This window comes from Hevea brasiliensis, chromosome 13 (genome assembly GCF_030052815.1).
Source record: "Hevea brasiliensis isolate MT/VB/25A 57/8 chromosome 13, ASM3005281v1, whole genome shotgun sequence".
Classification (NCBI taxonomy): Eukaryota; Viridiplantae; Streptophyta; class Magnoliopsida; order Malpighiales; family Euphorbiaceae; genus Hevea; species Hevea brasiliensis.
The window spans coordinates 12,336,773-12,358,320 of NC_079505.1; the positions used below are offsets into that span (position 1 = coordinate 12,336,773).

Here is a 21,548-nt window from a genome sequence, read left to right on the forward strand (position 1 = left end):
CAGTTCCAGAGCTTATGAAATCAATTCAGAAAAATTCTGGTGTCGGAACCCCACCACTTGCATTCTCAAGCTAGGGCTCAACCCAGCCTCAAATCTCTTACACCGGCCTCTAGGGGCGGTGACTAAGCTTCCAGCATAATGGCTTAGCCTTGAAAAATCCCGCTCATATTCTGCTATAGTTTTATCCCCTTGCTTTAAACTTAAAAACTCTTGCAGTTTCATGTCTACATAAGTATCGGGGACCCACTTTTGTCGAAATTCCCTTTAAAGTCTGCCCATGTGAGGACTGGTGGCTCTACCAGACTGTAGGGGATGGTTTTCCACCACTCATATGCATCTCTGTGCAAAAGTGATACTGAATATTCAAACTTTAACTCTTCAGCACACTGTAGTTTTCTGAAAACCCGTTCCATCCTCTCTAACCACTGTTCTGCTTCCAGTGGATCCACTGTTCCTTTGAATTCTATAGCCCCAAATTTCATTAACTTCTCATATTGCCGAGCCGGTGACTGTGGTTGTGCAACCGATGCTTGTGTCTGTGTTTGTGGCGGCACATTCCCCGCCATTTGTTGAAAGAACGCAGCCATCTGCTGTGCAAACTGAGCAGGGAACTGCGGTGCTTGAGGAGGAGCTAGAGTGGCTGACCCACTCACATTCTGGAGTACTGGGACTTCTCCTTGGGCCTCAGCCTCAATAGATTGCTCTACGGAATGATCTCCCTCTTCCATTTCGTTTTTCAGAAATTTTCTACTCTCTGATAACAAACACAAGGAGGTTGACCTCCATTAGCGCATATTCATGATGTAAATATGTCATATATATCAACATTTGAGCAGTTGTATTTACCGACAAAATATTTCAAATTCACAGTTCAAAATTTATTTTAAAACCTTTGCTCTGATACCACTAAACATGTCACACCCTACTCCTCGTAAGATGTAACATGTTCCCGTAGTACACCTAATGAATTACCGTACTTCACCTACCGGTAACCCATTAAATATACTACAAGGGATTTTAAAACAATTTTCGTTCATTTTGGAATTGGTGGGTAAAATTTTTTTCAAATATTAAAAACCTTTATTTAAAGTCCAAACATAAATCAAATTTTTGGATATTTAAGATTTCCGTAATTTTTACAAAAATTTCGGCAGAGTGCCGTCTGTATTTTGAGAAAACAGTTCTTCAAAACCTGAAAATAAAAACACTCCCAATATTTTTCTCAATCACAACTTCATTTGCAACCACTAAATTTCAAATTAACAACAATGGAAACACTTCAACTCAAAATCCAAATTTCAAATCAAAAATTAATAACTCAAAATATTTCATAAACTCATGCACATTGCATATTAAATATTTAATTTACATTCACTATTAAATTTACAAACACAAAATCTCAAGAATAATATTATTACAGTTTTATCTGTACAACTGCTCAAACTACAGAGATACATATGCATACCATCATATTTACATCAAACTAAACTACCAGGGTATAGACAATACCCGTACAGAAATTCTTCAACCGTTCTCCTCTCTCATTTGTGTGACTCACTCTCTTTGCTATGTCCTTTTCTCTATCTGCGACAGCAAGTTAAAGCTATCGCTGAGTATATAAATACTCAATGGTGCACAATAAAGAATAAAATGTATAATATAAGACATTTATGAACAAATCATCATTCAAAAATCTCATTTCACAATTTCTTTCTCAAATTGCATTTCACAAATTTTTTCTCAAATCACATTTATAACAAATCATAATTTTCAAAACTTAATATAGCACAACTTGATCAAACAATTTAATAAACATAGTGTTGCCAAACAATAACACAACTTAGGCCATAACACAAAATTTCCGAACATGCCGTGTGTACATCACGACAAGGCAAACACCCCCATTAATCGAAATCAATGAGGGAGGTGGCTAGCTAGCTAATGAGTACTCATCCAAACTCGCCCCTCAGACTGGGAAGCCAGAGAGGGAGGAAATTGATCAAATATCAAACTCACCCCACAAGTGGATGAGGAACATATTAATATTGCCATGCCAAGTGTGAATTAAAACGATTTAAAAATATGATGTTCAATTATAATCGATGCAACAATTAAATCAGCTTCATTTCAAATCTCCATTTTCAAAGTAGGCAACACACAAATTCTCAAATAAAATTTCCAAAGCCATAACTAAATTCAAAACCATATTGTTCAAATATTCTTTACAAATCAATAAATATTTTTCATTTCAAATTTCCATTGTAAAATAGGCAACACAACATTTTCAAAATTCACAATGAACAAAACACATTCACAATGTATAACAAATCAATTTCCATTATGAAAACTATAATTTAAAAATTTTTGTGCACAAACCTGATGCGAGTCGCCTATCGGCCTTGATTCGATTCCTCGGGTCCTTTTCCGGTGTTCTTTTCCACTGAAACACATAGTTTCACAGTGTTTCAGTATCATAACTTACCATAAATCCAATAATTAATTCATAAATACTTAATTCTAGCCCAAAGATGCTTAAACTAACGTTCTTAGAAATTTTCATTTCGGGGTTACTATTCACTACACTATTCAAGTCAAATTGTTGACTTTCTAAGGCTTAATAGGTATGGGAATTCCAACTTCACCCACATACCACATTTTGGTCACCAAACTTGTTGGTTTTGGTCATTTTCTCAAAACTTAGGTCATTTTGGCAAAATTGCCAATTTTCGGTTTTGGTGCTCCGAAGTTGCACTGTTCCATTGGTCAATCTACTGTTGGAATTTGGCAAAACTTCCTTCATAGAAAATGTTCCTTATTGTCTTAAGTGTATTCTCATTTTTGGATCAGCCCAATCGGAGTTTTGTAGCTCAAGTTATAGCCAAAATACAATTACTGTTCACGTGCACTGTTCATGCTGAGATTTTGATTCTGGCAGATTTTTGGTCCAATTTTGTTCAGTAATTTGATCAAGTTAAGTTCATAATTTGGTCTAACTTTCTTCATATGAAATGTTCTACTATGTCTTAGGTTTCCATCGGTTCAAGAATCACCTAAATCAGAGTTTTCTAGAGAGAGTTATAGCCATTGGAACTTTACTACTCAATGGCAATTCTGCAGAGTTGCAGGTTCAATAACTCAACTTTGCTCAATAATTTGACTAGGTTAATGGCATAATTTGGGGTGATGTTCTGCATGAAAGTTTTAGATCTATATCTTATCTAATTGCTGGTAAAATTTCAGGTCAATTTGACCTGTCTAGCTCGAATTATGACCAAATGAACAGTTACTGTTCATTTGGTCAGTTTGGTGCAGTGGCAGCCTGCTCTCATTTCACTTTGGTCAATTAGTTCACTAAGTTTTGGTCAGTTTTTGGGCATGGTTCCTCAATGAAAATTGTGCCCTTTTATGTCTATTTTCATCCCCAATTGGTGGCATATCAATTGGGCTTGTAAAATTCCCGTTTTGATCCTTCAAAGTAGGTTTGGTCATGCTGCCAGCAGCATGACCATTTGCCCTACGAATTGGACTTCCATTCCAACAATTCCCACACATCTCCTTTGGTCATTATTGACCATTTTTCAGCTCACAATAGGTCAAAGTCATCATTTATGCATTTCTCCAAAATTTGCCTCAAAACCCTAGGTCCAAAACCCTAACTCACTTAATTTGTTATATTTTACTAATTCTAAACATCTCAATCTTACTACTTCATTCAAACAAACTTGCCTAACATATTGAATTCAATCAAAACTCAAACATATGCATAGTAACCCTAGTTGGCCAAATTTTCAGTTTGGTCCTTGACAAATGTTTTCTTTTCATTTTAAGTATATTTCTAGGTTAATTAAGCTATAAACATAACTAAATCAACTAACAATTCAAGTTTAGTTTACTAACCTTGTGTGCAGAATTTCTTCTCCCTTTTCTTCAAATTTTTCTTCTTTCTTTTCCTTGAATCTTCTTTCCTAGTTGCCCAAACAAAGTCTTGATATGGTAGGACAATTTTCTATGGTTAGATTTTGGGTTCTTCAAGCTCAAAAATGAGCTTTCATGGTGGTTTTGGTGTGGGAGAGAGAGAGTGACGTTTTTTTGAAGAAGACTTGTGTTTTATTTTTTTTTTCTTTTCTTTTATGTTTATCCCTTTTTGAAGACCAAAAATCCGAAATTAATAAAATAAATTAATTAATCCTTTATGACATCATGCATGATGTCATCACCTTTGACTTTTCCATCTTTTTTCTTTTTTTTTTTTATTTATTTTTTTCTATTAGTTCTTTAATTTAATTCTCGATTCCGAAATTTTCTTTTCTTCGATTTTATTTGACAGTTAGATCAGGAGTCAGCTCTCGGGGTCAATTGACCAAATTGCCCCTCGCCGGTTCATCCCGGTTTGCAAATAATCCAATATTTCTTCCGGCTCCCTGACCTAATTATTTGATTGACTTAACAGTTCTTTTTCGTGATTTTCTCTTTTCCACTGTGTTCATAAGGGTCCTAAGGACCGCAGCGTCACTTTTTATAGTTCGAAATTTGAGTTTAAAATGACTTCGCAGTCGTTCCCGAGACGGTCACCCATTGTTGTGACTCTCGGCTCGTTTAACTTCTTATGTTCTGTTTTTCTTATTTATACTTAACTAATTGAACATTACTAATTATTTGTGTTTATGGTTTCTCTAGTTGTCTTAAGTGTGGTCCTAATCCCCTTAATTGTCCAGACCGACTCCGGTCACCGGAACAGTGAAATATACCTAGCTATACAAATAGGGGTGTTACACTCAAGTTGGCACCTGTGCTACCACCTTGAGTTTGAGGGAGGGTGTTAGCATAATTACAACAATTAGCATGATTATAGGAGATTTGTGTAGTATAATTACAGCAATTAGCATGATTATAGGATATTTGTGTAGCATAATTACAACAATTATTATTCTTGTCTAAATTAGCTCATATTCTCATGTATAAATAGATGTAATATCTCTATAAATCAGACATAGATAAATACACAATCATTTCCTTCATTACTTATATTCTTTCTTCTAACAGCCTTTTAGATTTGTGGTTTTCAATTTTTTTAACCAGCTAAATTGATGAGTTGAGAATGTTTTCCCTTCGAAACATTCAAATATCGTAAAAAAAAAAAATCTCCATTTCTTAAAAAAAAAAATGCAAGTGTATATTACTATTAATTATTAATAATTAAATAAAAAAATTGATAAAAATGAAGGGAGGATGAAAGTGAATATTACTACTAATTATTATTAAGACTTGAGGGCGTTAGTATTAAGTTTTCTCACTTTGAAACATTACTCAGTCAGTACTGTAGCCCAAGGTGGCCACCAAAGTCCTCATGGCCTCTGAAATCCTCCTCCCCAAGGTACTGCCCCACGCTATTAAGAGTGTTGTCATTCTTGAAGGAGGTGGAGGAGCTTGCACCATCAAGCAAGTTAACTTCAATGATGGTCTTACTTACACTCCATTCCATATTTATATATATGTGTGCTCACGTAGACATATGATTCTAATTCAAGTCTAAAATTAGATTGATTTAATCTGAAATAGGTATCAGATTTAAATAATTTCCCTCTTCTTGAATTAGACAAAAATCAAATCGAACAGTTTCAGTTCAATGCAATTTAACTTGACATTTTTTAGACAAAAAAAATCCAACAGTTAGATTAATTCAAAGTAAATCGAACAAAAACTAGAATCAAATCGAATGTTTTAATCTGGTTTAAGATCCTTAGTTATACGAATCGAAATTGCTGAGTCTAATATGAAATTGGATCGAAACTGTGTGTGTGTGTGTTAGTATATACAGGTTAATTTAAAAAGGAGTGGATAAGAAGGTTTGAGTCTAAAATTAATTTTATCTAAAATAAGAGGTGCTTTTATCATCAGGGCCTCGCATTTGTATGTGACTTGGGCAATTACCGCATGTAGACTAAGCTTGTAGATGCAGACTTACACTTAAAGATTGATGCCATAGACGAGGAGAATTTGACATATGACTACTCTGTGATTGCAAGTGATCCTGCCATTGATGGATCTCTTTTCAGATTAAGGTTGAAAGCTGCCTGATGGAGGATCCATCTTCAAGCGAAGCAGCAAGAGTTACACTATTGATGGTGCTGAGGCGAATGAAGAGGACATTAAGGCTGGACAAGAAAAGGCCATGGAAGTCTTTGTAGGAATATTCAGGCTATGATAGATTGAGGGCTCAAACGCCAACGCTCCAATAATAAAATTTAAATTTTTAACACAATGTTTTATATTTAAATTGTGCTAAGATCGAAAATTTGAGATTATGGAAAATACAGAGCTATTCAAAATTTGATTTACTACAAAGAATTTTCCTGCGACATGAGAATTAATTTCAAGCAAATTATTATTTATAGCTGGGTGTATGGCCTCATCTGATACACCCAACCATTCAAAAACTTCCACAAGCAAACATTTATTTTATTTTCATGATCAAATTTCATTTTATCATCAAATAATTAAGAATTTAAGTTTGAATATTGCAGAATGAGTTTAAAAAAAAAATTGCTAAATGTAATTTATCTTATTTTCATTTTTAGACAAATATTCAAACTTACAGTCATATAAATCTTGAGCAGGCTTGCAGAGTGACTACTTCTCATTCAAGAAATGAACAGCACACAAGAGTACATAGGAAGTTGCAAAGTCAACAAGCTATGTTTATAGCTCATCTAACTGACTGACAGAAACAAGTAATAAATGATGTTCTGCAATCAGCTTCAGCTCATTATTCTGCAACCTTCCCAGCTTACACAACTACAACACAAACTCAGCTGACTCATGGCAGACCCATGGTTTCTAAAGTACATAGCAGACCCAGGCTTCAATAGCATCTAAACACAAAAGGAATATTGTCCACCAGAAAATAGTACAAGTTGGTGAGGCTCAACTCTATCATATAGAACCATGCTCTTCGCCAATATGGATTTATGTACAAAACGGCTGCTATGGTCAACAACACTATGGCATAAGAAATCAGAAAACTCACATGGAAAGCATCAATGTCCACAAAGCCACCATCCTTTTTATGATATTTTTTATCCTCCTCCGAAAATCTTGGCATTATTGATGAAGAAAAGCAACTTTTAGACAGTGGAGGTCCACAAAGGAAAGGGTTTCCCTCATAGCTACTATTCTCGAATGTCGCAAATTGTGCAACCATCTCAGGTGTCCTGCCAGATAAATTGTTGTGCGCTACACTGAAGACAGCTAGAAAATATAGTTGAGTGAGTTGAGGGATTTTGCCATTCAAGTTGTTATAGGAAAGATCCAAGCTCTCAATTTGCTTTAGGTTTGAAAATGATTGTGGAATCAATCCCGTCAACTTGTTATGGGACAGGTTTAACAGCAGGATTTTGTCAAGATTTCCTATTTCAACAGGAATTTCACCTGTCAAATTGTTGCAGGACAGATCGAGTCCTAACATGAGCCTGAGAATCCTTCCTTGGAAATAACGCAATGCATTCTTTGTTGTAACCTCCAAAGGTTGAGAACCTATACCGTAATCAGAATAACTACGAAGGCTTATGCAAGGGGGAACAGGACCAGAAAGATTATTATTAGAAAGATCAACCAAATTCAATTGGATTAAGTTGCACAACTGAATTGGTATTTCACCTTCAAGATTATTATAAGCCAAAAGAAGATAGGTCAATTCTGAAAAATTGCCAATCCATTCTGGAATCCTTTTAGTGAAATAGTTGTGACTAAGATCCAATATTGTTAATTCAGAGCAACCATAAAATGCATTCGTCAATGGTCCTTGTAGCCAATTTTTTGATAGATAAACTTCATTGATCATTGGAGGGACAAAGCTAGATGGCAGGTTTCCAAAGAAATTGTTCACTGACAGATCCAAGATATAAAGAGAAGTTATATTCCTTATCCAACTAGGGATGACACCAAAGAGATGATTATCGCTCACGTCCAACACTTCCAACCTTGTGCAATTAATTATGCTATATGGGATACTTCCAGTGAATTGATTGCCATCCAACAATAATCGAATCAATTCTTTGCAATTAGCTTGTTTTGGGAATATTTGGCCATGCAAACTATTGTTTGAAAGAATGAGCTCATATAACGAACTGCATCCAACAATCAACTCTTGGGGTATTATGCCTGACAAATGATTGTTGGACAAGTCTAATTCTGTCAGTTGACTCATTTTGCCAAATGATGAAGGAATGCCACCAGTGAGACCATTTCCAGACAAGTCTAGAGAATTTAAACCTAGAAAACATACTCCAATTTCTGTTGGAATAGAACCATTGAAGTAGTTGTCAGAGATGTCTAAGTCTGAAAAATACAAATGGGAATGAATTGGCAATTGGAGAGGCCCCGAAAGAGAACAGTTGGGCAAGTGAAGTGTGTATAATTTTGTGTTGTTCCTGATCAACCAATGTGGAAACTCTCCCTTCATTTTAATATTTGACATATCAACATATTCTAATTTATGCTGATAGTAGAAGAACTTGGGAAACACTCCGCCATCTCCTTGACCTGACAAAGCTAGGGTCCGTAGTTGAAATTTTGGTGTCAAAGTAGGCACATCTATATCTGCATATATTTCATTCTCATAACAATCCAAGCGCTTGAGCTTTGAAAGGTTGAAGAATGGCAGAAGAGAGATTGGGATTTGGAACAGGTTCCTTGAAAGATGTAATGTGTGCATGGATGTGAGGGTCCCCAGGGGAGATAAGGAGATATTTCCGATGAAGTGATTGGAAGATAGATCTAACAGTTGAAGGGATGTTAAATTTACTAGACATAAAGGTAAAGTGCCACTGAGATCATTGTAGCTCATATCTAGCTTTTGAAGATGTTTTAACTCGCATAAACCTAAAATTATTTATGTGAAAAGTGTTAGTATGAATCTAAAATGTGTCTATCAAATATCAATTTGTGAGGGTTAATTATGGTAAAAAAGACATTCTAAGCTTTGCTTTCAAATATATTTTCATTTTTAGAATTGTATAAACAAGCAATTTGAAATTTTTGAAAGACTAGTAAGGGTCTATGTTTATTTTTTATTTATTTATTTATTTATTATAAAATGATATACTAAACTTTATTAAAATGTCTTAAGTCCGCAAATAATATAAAAATTTTAAAAATTATTTTATTTATTGCATACTACTACATCAATATAATTATTAACATAAAAAAAATTCATAAAATTCATTTTTGTAATAAACCATGAGTGTGACAAAAAGAGGGTTAAAAGAACCTTACCTTTGGCTGCAGGTATTGTGCCGTTTAGTTGACAAGCGGACAATAATAAAATCTTAAGAGAGGGCATCTTTTCGATGTCTTTTAAGAAGTTGTTGTGGAGAGTAGACAATCTCAAATCCAAATGCTCCAAATTTTTGAAATTCGGCAAGCCTATTAAAAAATAATATTCTGTTTTTATTAAAAAAAATAATAATTCAATTATGTGTTTAATAACACAATTAAAGAATGAAAATTGATATTTTAATATAATGATAAAGGTGAGATTATTTAAAAATGGAAATCACAGATAAACCTTAATATTATGAAAATATTATTCATCAAATATAGTCATTAAATAAATAAATAAATAAATAAAAGAGCTTAACAGATAAATCTTGACATGTATATTGTATAGCTCAAATGAAGTTTTTTGAAGGCTATAAATAAGCTTTTTTTTTGTTTAAATCTTATCGAATTACCTTGACTAGGTAGGTCAGCATTGAGGCGTTGCATAGATAAAAATTTAAGAGAGGGCAATGCTCTAAGGCTCTTAAAAGACTCTTCATCCAATGAGGAATCATCCAGGGACAACTCTTCCACGCTTGAAAAATTACCCATCTCTACTTAATGAAAAAAAAAAAAAAAGGTCAAAGCTCCAATGAAACTAGGCAAATTAATCACAAGTATTGCGGCATATATGCAAGCAATGACTAATGACAATAACTTGAAGGAGTTTTGGGCATATCTCAAAAACCTACCTTGAGCAAATATTCCTCCTTTGAAGCTGTTATCGATTAGAGAAAGGGTCTTGAGAAATGGGTATGCCCCTAATAATTCCAGCTGAATGCTGCTTCTTCCATCCCCATTATTGTCATCAAGGAAAAGAGAGCTCAAATTCCTAATGATTTTGATATCTGCAAGTGAATGAACAAAATATAGTATTCAAACATGTGTTTTTATATCTTCGATCATGCTCAATGCCATTATACCAATTGGCAAGCCAATGTGATCTTTGGACATCTTAGCAAAGGGGGGTTGTATTTTATTGTTCATATTAGCCTACAGCGCTTAAGGCTAGTCTATATGCACACACACTTACTTGTAACAAATTGCTTAACTAGTGAATACGATTATGTTTTGTGATATAATAGAGAAAATATGTAATATTTAATTTATGGAATTGGAATCTATATTGAAAATACAATAAAAACCAACAACCAGGACCACCCAACTATACTATGAAATGATTGTATATTAATGCATGAATCAAACTTTGTTTTAACTGGCATACCTCTTGAGTCCACAACTTTGGTAATTTGATTTCTTCGTAGGCTCAGTACCTTTAAGTTGCCCAAAGCATCCAATTCTAGATATAAGAAGAAGTAAAACAAATCCTATATAATTAGCATGTTCATCTAATAATTGTGGAATGTTATTGAGTTTGCAAGAGAACTAGAAATAATATTTTATAAATAAATAAATAGAAAGAAAAAGAGAAAGTGAAACTCACTTTGAATATCGAATGTTCCTCTCAATCCACATACTTCCAGATATAATTCTTTTAAAGATGAAAGATCACCAATGGATGATAGGGTACTATTGCCGAAGTCATTAAGACTTAAATCAAGAAATTCCAATTTGCTAAGTTTTGATAGTCCTTCAATTGTGCACCAAAGCAGTTCTAGTTAGTGACTTTACATGTAATTTTCTTTTTTTTTTAAAAAGAAGTGTGTATATATATATATATATATATATATATATATATATATATATATATATATATATATATATATATATATATATATATATATATATATATATATATATTATACTTTTAAATTTTTTTATATATATTATTTATTTATTTTATAATATTAAATTTTTATTATTGTAAAATAAATATTTTCTTAAATAATTATTCAATTTTAGTCACAGAAAAGTTATAGCATAGCTTTGTTTATATAAAAAAAAAAGGTCATTATTTTTAACGGTTGAAAAAGAGTAATTTTATTATGATGGAAAACTTAAAAGTTTTCTCTTAGAAGGTTTAATTAAATTATTTTTCAATTTTCTTAAAAAGTTCTTTTTGCAAATTACCTTAATTTTTCACAAGTGAATAACTCAAAAATCTGCAAATTTTCAAGTCTCTATAGTCCTCCACAAGCAAAATAAAAAAAAAATATTGGTTAAAATTTGTGCTTGAATAAGATTGAAAAATAAATAAAAGGAGACATTGAAAAATTATAATATAAAAATATCACAATTTGAGCTAACCTTGAAAATCAGTTATATTTTCCAGTCTGTTGTAGATCAATTTTAAATATTTTAAAGATGAAAATACACTTAGAAGTGGTATGATGCTCTTGTTGAAGTTGTTGAATGACAAATCAAGAAACTCCAAATTTTCAAGTCCTGATAGTCCTTCACAAGTCATAAAAGAGTATCAGTCAAAGTTTTACTTGAAAATTGAAAATAAATAAATAAGTAAAAGGAAAATCCTGATCAATTATAATAAAAAGATATCACAATTAGAGCTAACCTTGAATACCACTTTCCAATCTATTGTCGGCTAAATTTAATGATTTTAAAGATGGAAAGATGCGTAAAAATGGTATGATGCTATCACTGAAGTTGTTGGATGACAAATCAAGAAACTCCAAATTTTCAAGTCCTGATAGTCCTTCACAAGTCATAAAAGAGTATCAGTCAAAGTTTTACTTGAAAATTGAAAATAAATAAATAAGTAAAAGGAAAATCCTGATCAATTATAATAAAAAGATATCACAATTAGAGCTAACCTTGAATACCACTTTCCAATCTATTGCGGGCTAAATTTAATGATTTTAAAGATGGAAAGATGCGTAAAAATGGTATGATGCTATCACTGAAATTGTTGTATGACAAATCAAGAAACTCCAAATTTTGAAGACTTGATAGTCCTTCAAAAGTCATAAAAAAGTGTTAGTCAAGTTTGTGCTTGAAAATTGAAAAATAAGTACATAAATAAATGGAAAATCCTCAAAAATTAGAACAAGGAAACATTTTAAGTTGAGCTAACCTTGAATATCAGTTACACTTTCCAATCCAGTGTCGCCCAAATTCAATGATTTTAAAGATGAAAGATGGCCAATAGATGATACAATGCTCTTGTTGTTGAACAAGTTACCTTCTAAATCAAGAAACTCCAACTTGCTGAGCATTTCTAATCTTTCAAAACCTGCATCATAAGAGGTAGGTACCTAGTTAGATTTATTTATTATTTATTGTTTTCGAGTTGTTAAAAAAAAAAAAAACTTAATTATGTTTCAATCATAAAACTATGAAAATATCTAAATAATAGTTTCAAACTACTTTTTGTTTTCTTAACAATAACTAAAATTAAAGTGTTATTAGCAGCTTTTATCAAATATTAGAAAAAAAAACTTAAAATATTATGAAACAAAAGGTGTATTAGTTATTGCATAATTATACGATAATGCATGACAAATTAATATTCTACCTTCATTCTCAACACAATCAATAATATGATTGTTTCGTAAGCTAAGACTCGTCATTTCTTGAAAAGAAAGAAACAAAGAGGCATTGAAGCACCATTCAACGGCCGAATAATCGCCCCGAATACTGAGTTTGGAAACTCGTCCAGTGGTGGAGCTGCAGTGAATATTTTTCCATTTACAACAGTCATCAGTATGTAATCCCCAAGAGAAGAGTGATATGCGTTGAGGATGATTGAAAGAAGCCCTGAGTTGCAAAAGAGCATTTCTCTCATTCTCCAAACAACCATCACAGCTCCACCATCCCTCTAATAATGAAACTATTACTAAAGCAACCAACAGCTGCTTAATTAGCCTCATTTCAGTACTTGTATGCGAAATATAAACAATTATTTCTCTTCAATTACGCAATGAAGCAACAGCCTAGCACCTTTGGGCTTTTATAGACTCATGTTGTGTAATAATTTCAGTTGAGCTTCCTTGCTTCATCAACTAGTTTTTCTTTTCTTTTTTCACCCGGTCAAGTCTCCTCCCTTCTTCTCCTTTATATGGGCTTTTGAGTAAAATAGCATAAGAAGATTGGCAAGCCTCAGGAATTTATTTGCTTTTATCCACAATGCTTTTTCTGGCCTTTTTTATACGACAAAAATAAAAAGACAAATGTGGAAAAAAAAAATTATCACCAACGTCACGCATATTTCATGTAAATCAACAGTCACGCAATTATAATGAATCAAATTTGATTTAATATAATATATTTTTTCAAAATCTACAATTATTTTAATTGAAACCGTGTTTGAGGTTTGATATTATAATGGAAAGGTTAAAAATGTATTTTTAGAAAATATTATTTTAATGCTGTTAAAAAAATGGTTTAATTATTTTAGAATTGTATAATTAAAATATATTGAATTTAATTAATTTCAAACCAATATATATATATATATATATAATGAATTGTTGTTCCAAATAATATTTTAAAAGCCATATTAAATAAATTTTTATGCATTTGATTTTCAACGGCTAAAGTGCAATACAACAATTGCACTAAATACTTATTCTGAAATTTGGGGCAAATTATTCTATTGAAATAATTTTGTTTCACCAAGTCAAGTGTCCGTCTTCTCTTTTTCTCCCTTATATGGGCTTTTGAGTAAAATAGGTTAGGAAGGTTGGCAAGTCTTTGGAATTTGTTTGCTTTTCTTTCTTATACTGCAAAATAAAAGACCAATGTAAGAAAGCGATTATCACCAACGTTATGCATATTTCACATAAACTAATGATAATGCAATTATAATGAATCAAATTTAATTTAATATAATATATTTTTTTAAAATCTATAATTACTGGGTACATAGAATCACAAACACTTAAAATAAAGTGTTGTTTCTGTGTTTGAGGTTTGAGATTCTGATGGAAAGGTTAAAATGTATTTTTATAAAATATTATTTTTAATATTGTTGAAAAAATGGTTTAATTATTTTAAAATTTTATAATTAAAATATATTGAATTTAATTAATTTCAAATCAATTTTTAATATTCATTATATATATTGAATTCATGTTCTCAACAATATTTTAAATGCCATGTTGAACAAATTTTTATGCATTTGATACTTGTTGAACATATTTTCACTCGCTAAAATTTTTTAAAATTATTTAATTTTGACAAATGTCTTGTTTATTTTTATTTTTATTTTTATTATTTTTTATAATATTAACTATTTCTCTTGAATTAATTAATGAATGCAACATCCTAACACTTTAAGCTTTTTATAGACCCAGGTTGTATAATAATTTGAATTGAGCTTCCTAACTTGATCAACTACTTGGCAAATGTTGCACCACTCATCATGTCTTGAACTGCTTGCTTTAATAGAGTCAAGTCTTGTGTGGCCTGCCCAGAAACAATTTTTCTTGCCTTTTTTATACGGCAAAATAAAGGAATTTGTTTGCTTTGTCTGAGTCAAGTCTCTAGTGGAAGTGTGAATCTAATACATACACTTTTTCTTGCCTTCTTTATAAGGCAAAATAAATGTCTTCTTGTTCATTGAAAATGATGCCATTTTGATTATGAATCTAAGATAAGATAATAGGATTGAACCATTGGACTAATAGCTCGATGGTTATGCACTTGCTTGTGAGTTTGAAATCAATTGGTTTAATTCAGAATCAAACAAAAATAACCAATTAATTGAAATGAAAAAAATATAAAAACTGAAACATGCCGAGGTAATAAAAGGAATTGAACCGAATCAATTCTATTATTTCAACTTAATTTTTTTATTCTGACCTTCTCTTTTCACTTCTCTATATTTGCCTCGCTTTCTTGGATATTCTCTCAAACCAACTAATCACATACCAAAACAGAAAACCTTCGACACATTCTTTCTCACGAACAGAAGAAATTATAGTATTTTCAAATTCGATTTATTAAAACTAATTCAAAGCATTGGATCCCGTGATCCGTGCTCAATTATTTCATATCTTGTAAATCAAAGACAACTTCTGTAATGGTCTATAAGTTGCTGACTCGCAAGTCTTGATTTGAAATGGAACCTGTATTTTATAATTATGCATATGCACTCAACATTTTAAAATCACAAAATTATCTCTATATTTTATAAATTATTTTTGATTATTTAAAGATAAATTATAATTTTATTATTTCAAAAAATATCTTTCCTTTCAATATTTTCTTTCTTTCTATATATATATATATATATATATATATATATATATTCCTTTTAATTGTTGTGTATTCTTTTATCCTTCTCCAATTATTTTTCTTTCCTATCATCCAAACGTAATGATTATTTTCTTCTATTCCAAATATGATTATTTTGTGATTATTTTATTAATATATAATTTTTGAATAGTTTGTTATATTAAAATATATTTTAATTAATAAAAATAAATTTTTAGTATAAAGTTTCAACTAAAAATGAATATAAAATATATTTTATATAAAAAAATTAAATATACAATTTAAATTAATAGACTATTTTGTTAATCAAATAAAATTTTAAAGACTATTTTATCAATTAAATAAAATTTTATAAATTATATTATAATTTATAACTTTCTTAAATCCAATTTAGTACTTTAACTACAACTGTGATAGCTAATTATGATTGAGCTATAATTCAAACAAAATAAAATTTTGACTATAATCATAAATACTCTAAAAATTTAAGTTTTTTTTTAATTTTAGATTTTTTTATAAGATATATCTTTTATATATATATATATATATAAATATATATATATATATATATATAATTCTATTTCCTTTCGTTGAGCTGCCTATCTTCATCAACCACTTTTTCTTTTTTTTATTTTTTTTCTTTTTATTAGCTAAAAATATTATTATAATGATAAAAAGAAACCGAAGGTGCAACGACCACCAGCTTTTCATCAACTGTTACACCACTCGTCATATGTTAAAACTAGCATAATATCTACACTATTTATGAATAATTTATAATTTTTATTTTTTAATTTAATTTTTAATTACAATCTAAATAAAATAAATTATTATTATTTATAAATAAATTTTTAATTAAAATTTTCTCTCTTATTTAATTTAATTTGAATTAATTTTTATTTATTATAATAATAAATTTTTAATTAATTTATAGAGTAAATAATTAAAATACTTATTTAATTCTTTTTATACATATATTAATAATAGTTTTGATGATTACTTCATTAAAATATAATAAAATTACTTTATTTAAAAAATAATTTAAATTTCATAAAATTTTTATATTTTATCTTATAATTTATATAAATTAATTTTTTTAGATTACATAAAATATATTAGATTAATAAAAAAATTATGTTATTTAAAAAATATATAAATATAATTTTTTATTATTAATATAATAAAAAATATATTAAGTTACGAATTGAATTATTTAATTTTAATAATAATGAAAATATAAAATATTATTATTAATGAAAAATAACATTTTATTATATTATTTTTTAAAAATATTATATCATTGAGTTTTTATAAAGTAAATTTTTTTTACTAATTGGATATATTTTTCATAAAATAATTCTTTCAAAAAATGTTATCATTTTATATAAATTTATAATATAAGATAAATATAGTTCATAAAAATTAAAATTTTAATATATCATATTTTTTATTAAAATAATAAATATTAAAATTACATATTATTTTTTAAAAGATAGATTCTGTAATTTTAATATCGTAACTTTAATCATCTTTACTTATATTTAAATTTTTGATGTAATCATATTTGTATTCTATTTTTGAAATTCTACTATTATATAAAAATATAATTTAGAGATAATTTATGCATAAAAATTTAGATATTTAATTAAAATTTAAAAATATTTCTGTTGAAAATTAATGATGATAAAATATGGATAATCAAAATATTAATTATACTTGTATTCGGTATATAACTATAATGAAATAAAATATTAAAAATTTAAGAAATATTGGATAAGAAATTTATAAAAAAAATAGTAATTAAATAAATATTAATTAAATATATTTAAATAAAATATATTTTTAGAATGATAACTAATAACTTTGAAAGAAATAATAAAAAAATAGGGTAAGTTTAAAAAAGATTTGAGAGTATTTAGGTGAAATGTCTCATAAAATATACTATATATGGACAAACATATAGAAATAATTTAAATAAAAGTTTAATTTTATAATTAAATATAATTTAATTGAAAATCAGTAATAAAAACACTTAAATTCAATTTTTATAATAGTTAAATGTTTCTTATTTCTTTGGCCATTTCAATTCTTTCAATAGCTATAAGTTAGTCATAATAACAATGATAATAATAAGTATTAATTAATCTTAGAAAAGTGAAATAAAAAAATATTAAATTATTAACATAAAAATTTTTAAATATTACATTTAATAAAAAAGGTTTTAATTTTTAAAAATCAATTTTTAAAGAAAATAATAATTTAAATCATAAATGTTAAGATAGTATATTAAATAATATTGATAATTAAAAGAGAAATAAAAAAAGAATTAAATAATTATTATTATAATAGCGTATAAAAGAGAATTATTAAAGGAAGATGACATGTAACAAACTTTTTAAAGAAAGTGCCACGTGACATTTTTTTGGAAATACTATTCTGTTTTATATATATATATAAAGAGAAAATAGTGCAATTATATACAATAGTTTTTATTATAACCATTGATCATGATAATCACATTATATAATTAACAGTGAAAGTGTAATTATAATACACTAGATAATTATTCTGAAAACTGGGCCATATTATTCTATTGAAATAATTTTGTTTCACCAAGTCAAGTCTCCTCTCTCTTTCCCACTCTCTTCCCTTCTTCTCCTTTATATGATCTTTTGAGTAAAATAGCATAAGAAGATTGGCAAGTCTTTGGAATTTATTTACTCTAATCCACAACACTTTTTGTAGCCATGTTAATACGGCAAAATAAAAAGACAAATGTTCCACCTCTCATCACACGTTTAAAATGGAGAAAATTATTGAGTGCAACCATTTCATGCACAATGGTATAATTCTAACCATTGATCATGATGGGTCACTTTATAATCAACGGATAAAGTGCATTTGTTGACTATTATAGGGGCTTTTGAGTAAAATAGCATAGGAAGATTGGCAAGTCTTTGGAATTTGTTTGCTTTATAACCGAGTCAAGTCTCCTGTGGAAGGGTGAAGCTGATATGGACTGCCCAGCATCACTTTTTCTTGCATTTTTAACACGGCTAAATAAAAGAATCTGTTTGCTTTAACTAAGTCAAGTCTTGTGTGGAAGTGTGAATCTGATATGGATTACCAACAACACTTTTTCTTACCCTTTTTATAAGGCAGAATAAAAGACTTTGTTATTTGTGGAAAATGATGGCATTTTGATTATGAATCTAAGATAACAGGATTGAATGACTGGACAAATAGCTCCATAGTTGAGCACTTGCCTCTTAATATAAGAGGTTTTGAGTTTATGTAATCTCTAACAATTCTATTTATTTTAAATATTTTCAATGCATAAAAGTAATCATGAGGAGCAAAATCATAGAACATGTATTACGAATTTACTATTGAAATAAGCATGATATTGCAAGATATCCTATACATCAATTAAATATGAATTTTTATTTAATATTGTGTCATCACAATTCTAGAGATTGAGTTTATTATATATATATATATATATATATGCACACACACACACACACACACACACATAGAAATTCAGCAAAAAGAATAAAAAATAATAAAAAAAAAGATGAAGAAGGAAGAAGATTAGAAGAACCAGAGAGCCTTGAGCAAGAAGAGAGTTATTATTCAATCATAGATAGCATATTACAGAAGGTTCAATCCCTGGCATAAAGATTACAATCAGCTCTTCTCTCTAACTGTTTAACAGCTCAACAACTGCTCTAACAGCTTAACAACTACATTAATCAATATTTATCTTAAAAAATATGGATAATCAAAATATTAATTATACTTGTATTCGGTATATAACTATATTGGAATAAAATATTAAAAAATTTAAGAAATATTGGATAAGAAATTTATAAAAAAAATAGTAATTAAATAAATATTAATTAAATATATTTAAATAAATATATTTTTAGAATGATAACTAATAACTTTGAAAGAAACAATAAAAAAACAGAATAAGTTTAAAAAAGATTTGAGAGCACTTAGGTAAAATGTCTCATATGACATACTATATATGGACAAATGTATAGAAACAATTTAAATAAAAGTTTAATTTTATAATTAAATATAATTTAATTGAAAATCAGTAATAAAAACACTTAAATTCAATTTTTATAATACTCAACTCAACTCAACTCAACTAAGCCTTTATCCCAAAAATTTGGAGTCGGCTATATGGATTCGCTTTCTCCACTCTGAACGATTTTGGGTTAAATACTCAAAAATGTGTAATACTTCTAGGTCATGTTGTACTACTCTCCTCCAAGTCAATTTAGGTCTACCCCTTTTTTTCTTTCTATCCTCTAACCTAATGTGCTCTACTTGTCTAACTGGAGCCTCCGTATGTCTACGCTTCACATGACCAAACCACCTCAATCTCTCTTCTCTCAACTTATCTTCAATTGGCACCACTCCTACCTTTTCTCTAATGCTCTCATTACGGACTTTATCTAGTCTAGTATGGCCACTCATCCACCTTAGCATTCTCATCTCTGCAACTCTTATCTTAGATGCATACGACTTTTTTAGTGCCCAACACTCACTACCATATAACATAGCCGGTCGTATGGCTGTACGGTAAAATTTTCCTTTTAATTTATTGGGAATCTTACAATCACATAAAACTCCCATGGTAAGTCTCCACTTCAACCATCCGGCTTTAATCCTATGATTAACATCCTCCTCACATCCCCCATCTACTTGAAGGACTGAGCCTAGATATTTAAAGTGATTACTTTGGGACAATATCACTCTATTCAAACTAACTCCTTCCCTATCACCAGTTTGGCCTTCAATTTTTATAATAGTTAAATGTTTTTTTTTTATTTGGCCGTTTCAATTCTTTCAATGGCTATAAGTTAGTCATAATAATAATGATAATAATAAGTATTAATTAATCTTAGAAAAGTGAAATAAAAAAATATTAAATCATTAACATAAAAATTAATACATATTAATTATAAATAAATCAAATCTCTATATTTTATTTTTATAACTTTTTATTTATATTACACTTTTTGTCTCTCAAATTTTTTAACAAAGATTTCATAATAGAAAATATAATAATACAATAAAATATTTATTAAAAATATAAAATAATTTAAGATTAATTAAATTATATGACAATTGATTATGTGATCACAAATTAATAACCATCACTGACATTTTATTATTGATATTGTTATTGTTGATGTTGTTAAATTATTATTATTATTATTATTATTATTATTATAGAGGGTGATATGTGGTAAATAATATTTTCACATAAATAATTTATAAAAAAATAAATATAAAAAATTTTTAAATATTACATTTAATAAAAAAGGTTTTAATTTTTAAAAATCAATTTTTAAAGAAAATAATAATTTAAATAATAAATATTAAGGTAGTATATTAAATAATATTGATAATTAAAAGAGAAATAAAAAAAGAATTAAATAATTATTATTATAATAGAGTATAAAAGAGAATTATTAAAGGAATATGACACATAACAAGCTTTCCAAAGAAAGTGTCACGTGACATTTTTTTGAAAATACTATTCTGATATATATATATATATATATATATATATATATATATATATATATATATATATATATATATATATATATATAAAGAGAATATATAAAGAGAAAATAGTGCAATTATACACAATATATATATATAAAGACAATATATAACCATTGATCATGATACTCACATTATATAATCAACAGTAAAAATGTAATTATTGTACATATAACAATTACACTAGATAATTATTCTGAAAACTGGGCCATATTATTCTATTGAAATAATTTTATTTCACCAAGTCAAGTCTCCTCTCTCTTTCCCACTCTCTTCCCTTCTTCTCCTTTATATGATCTTTTGAGTAAAATAGCATGAGAAAATTGGCAAGTCTTTGGAATTTATTTGCTCTAATCCACAACACTTTTTGTAGCCTTTTTAATACAGCAAAATAAAAAGACAAATGTTCCACCTCTCATCACACGTTTAAAATGGAGAAAATTATTGAGTGCAACCATTGCATGCACAATGGTATAGTTCTAACCATTGATCATGATGGGTCACTT

General features: G+C 28.8%; 1 protein-coding gene across 1 annotated transcript; it reads right to left on the reverse strand.

Moving 5' to 3' along the window:
- Nucleotides 1-6,609: 6,609 nt before the first annotated feature.
- LOC131172088 (cuscuta receptor 1-like) lies at nt 6,610-13,265 on the reverse strand. Its single transcript, XM_058133034.1, has 8 exons — nt 12,752-13,265; nt 12,047-12,469; nt 11,792-11,877; nt 11,527-11,697; nt 10,544-10,618; nt 10,011-10,166; nt 9,732-9,872; nt 6,610-8,880 (listed from the first exon to the last, which is right to left on the reverse strand). The coding sequence occupies exons 2-8, from the start codon at nt 12,202-12,204 to the stop codon at nt 6,863-6,865; spliced, it is 2,805 nt and encodes a 934-aa protein (XP_057989017.1). The 5' UTR covers nt 12,205-12,469; nt 12,752-13,265; the 3' UTR covers nt 6,610-6,862.
- Nucleotides 13,266-21,548: the final 8,283 nt, after the last annotated feature.